Source organism: Phanerochaete carnosa (genome assembly GCF_000300595.1).
Source record: "Phanerochaete carnosa HHB-10118-sp unplaced genomic scaffold PHACAscaffold_670, whole genome shotgun sequence".
Taxonomy (NCBI): domain Eukaryota; kingdom Fungi; phylum Basidiomycota; class Agaricomycetes; order Polyporales; family Phanerochaetaceae; genus Phanerochaete; species Phanerochaete carnosa.
The window spans coordinates 1-2,761 of NW_006768297.1; the positions used below are offsets into that span (position 1 = coordinate 1).

General features: G+C 46.5%; 1 protein-coding gene across 1 annotated transcript; it reads right to left on the bottom strand.

Annotated features, from left to right (window-relative positions):
• Positions 1-52: 52 nt before the first annotated feature.
• On the bottom strand, positions 53-2,511 carry PHACADRAFT_202909 (uncharacterized protein; the record flags this gene model as incomplete). The annotated part of the gene is made up of 4 exons (XM_007403021.1): positions 53-64; positions 142-772; positions 1,560-2,300; positions 2,360-2,511. The coding sequence occupies 4 exons, from the start codon at positions 2,509-2,511 to the stop codon at positions 53-55; spliced, it is 1,536 nt and encodes a 511-aa protein (XP_007403083.1).
• Positions 2,512-2,761: the final 250 nt, after the last annotated feature.

The following is a 2,761-nucleotide window of genomic DNA, read 5'->3' on the forward strand; positions in this document are numbered from 1 at the left end:
GACATATTCACTAGCAAGCGCAGCTGTGAGCTGTTCACGCTGAACATCATGATCAGCTGTAGTTCTGCGACACCGATGCATGGTAAGGTTATAGAGCTGAGTGCTTGAAACAGTGATTGGCGATTCGGTTTCAATGATGACTTGTGGGCCTTGTGGAATACCATCGCCTTCCGAGGATGGACAGATGAAAGGATCTGGAATGTCATCTGATGAAGGCACAACAATAATGCCGTTATCGTCGTCATCTTCGCCATCATTGCCGTTGCCGTTGTTGCCATTATCGTCATCATCGCCATTGTGATGATTGTTGTTGTGAGTAACAGCAGCTTTCTGTTTTCCAACAGCTTTGTTAAGGTGCTCGAGGTAAGGAACAAAGGGTGTGGGAGCAGTATGTGCTTGAAAGTGTCCAGTGTGGTGCAGACAAGCCTGAGGGTATGCATAGTAAACACCAGCGACTCCAGGGTTGATCTCTCCTGCTGCGTTTTCGAAGCGATGAGTACCAGGTGTGGGGAAGAAGTTTTCAAGAGACCGAAGGTCGGCAAGAGCACCTGAGTGCCTGTCAAAGTCACAAGATCGGCGAGGAATACGCCAACCATCCTCGTTGTAAACACATATTTCCATTCCGTTTTCATCCACCAAGTCGAGGTCCTCGAACTCCTGGCGCGTAAGAGGCTCTCCACAGATTTGTCGGTCCCAATGAGCATATATCTCATCATAGCTATCCCAAATCATGTTCTTGTCCAGAGGAATCCATTGTTCAACCATCATAGTCCTGCAGGAGCATTAGAGTTCATGAATGATTAAAACATTTTGACAGAGACCAATAAAGCAACTTACGAAAGGTCAGTGGCAATAGCCAGTGAAACAAAGCGAAAGCGATGCCATCAATGTCCACGTTTCCATTCATTTGCATAGTCGTTCAGAGTGGCTTGTCTAGCTGAAATTGCAACATTCTGGCCATATCTGCACAATATAAGCGTAGGCAGTTTGCTATCGAACCACTCTTCCCCCCAGGATCGAGGGCACAAACGCAACCAGCGTTCAAAATCGCCTTCCCAATAGGCATTCAGTGCTGTGACATTTGCCAAGGTAAGCAGTCGATCGCTTCCTTCGGAGCTATAGAATGAAAAAGAAAATAATCATATTCGTGAGTATTTTGTTATTCACAGGAATTGGATGTAGCAGTGAATTATTTTGCAGCCTCTGATCAGCTGTAACTCCTAATTGCATTATTGCACATAATTGTGTATTATGATGCATCAAGATGTTTCCATAATTGCATCCAATACATGTGCCCGATCGCACATTGACGTGCAATCGGATACGGTGCTTGTATTACACTCTTGCTCTGGATCAAATTGATTGTGCATCAACTGATGCACAGTTGAATGAGATGAACAGCTATTTCTCATTCATTCATTCATTCATCCAATACCCGATTGCACGTCGACGCACAATCGGGCTGACATGAGACGTTGCCATTATTATTAAAACGCCCGATTGCGCAACGGTGCGCAATCGGATATCATTCGTTCAACGAAGTCAAAATGATCACTTACACAATTTCTGTCAATGCATTGACCTCTTCCAACTTGGACAAATTGGCCGGCCAGCTTCGCTCACTCTTCACAGTGATATCGGAAATTTGACGTCTGTTCATGACAAATGCGAGAAAAATCAACGCTCGACAGTAGTTCTTCTGCGACATTCGTGAGTCTCCCGACCGAGCCCCTGGACCCTCAAAGTCGAATTTGCTGTCTTTGAAGAATGCTCGAGGAGGAAAGGCCAACCATACTGGATCGTCCTTGCAAGTGCCAAGGTAAAGCATGCACCCCGTCGTGTCGAAACCCGTGCGAGCGTGTTTTGCTCTGAAAACACGATGCCTGTTCTTTGCACTGAACCTCCAAGTAAATGTCATGTCAGTAATACCGTTGGGCATGATCGCCTCGAGTCCAGGGGACATAGGGACGCAGAGAAGAAAATCCAGGTTGCCTTCCGATGCTGAGAGCGCAATGTCTGGGTGGCTGCCTCGACGCCAATACTTGTCATCGATGACCACTCGATGACGCTTCCTGACGAGCTCGAGCTGCGCTCCGATGTTCTTCTCCTTGTAAATCCTCTTGAGTTTAGAGAGTAGAATGTCGGTACGCTTTTGAGCGGAGAACTTGCGCTCTTCTTCACCGATGTTGAAGTCAAAGATGTGTCGGTAAACTTCGGACTGGCCGATGGGATCCTCCGACATCAGAGCAGCAGGCTGCTCTGCTATGTCAACACCAACCTCCTCATTTTCTTCAGCATGCCTTAAAAATAAAAAGGTGCAACTAATGAGTGGATGCATGTGAGAAGTAAAAGTACACACTCGTCAATAATGTTCTCGAGACGAATCGCAACTGGCCCAACATTCTCGTTGATGCCAGAGTGACCAGCGTTTGTGCGTAGAGAAGACTGGCTCATGTTGAACAAGAGAACAATGACTGCAGCAGTGAATTGATTAGTTGGGGGTTCGTGCATGCGAGGTATTGAGGAGCGGACCGTGCAAATGCTACGAGAGAGCGCGAGAGGCAAGGTGAGAGCAGAAGGTGGATGGGTTGTGCGAAATATGCAAGAAAAAAGAAACGAACCAAGCAGCAGAGTCTAGTGACACATGTACACTCTTGCGCGCCTTGATTCTCTAAGCGACGTTTGTTTAGAAATATTTGAACACCGGTGTTTCAGGCTCAGTCATGTTTCCGAAAGACTAAAAAGGAATCATATGAAGATC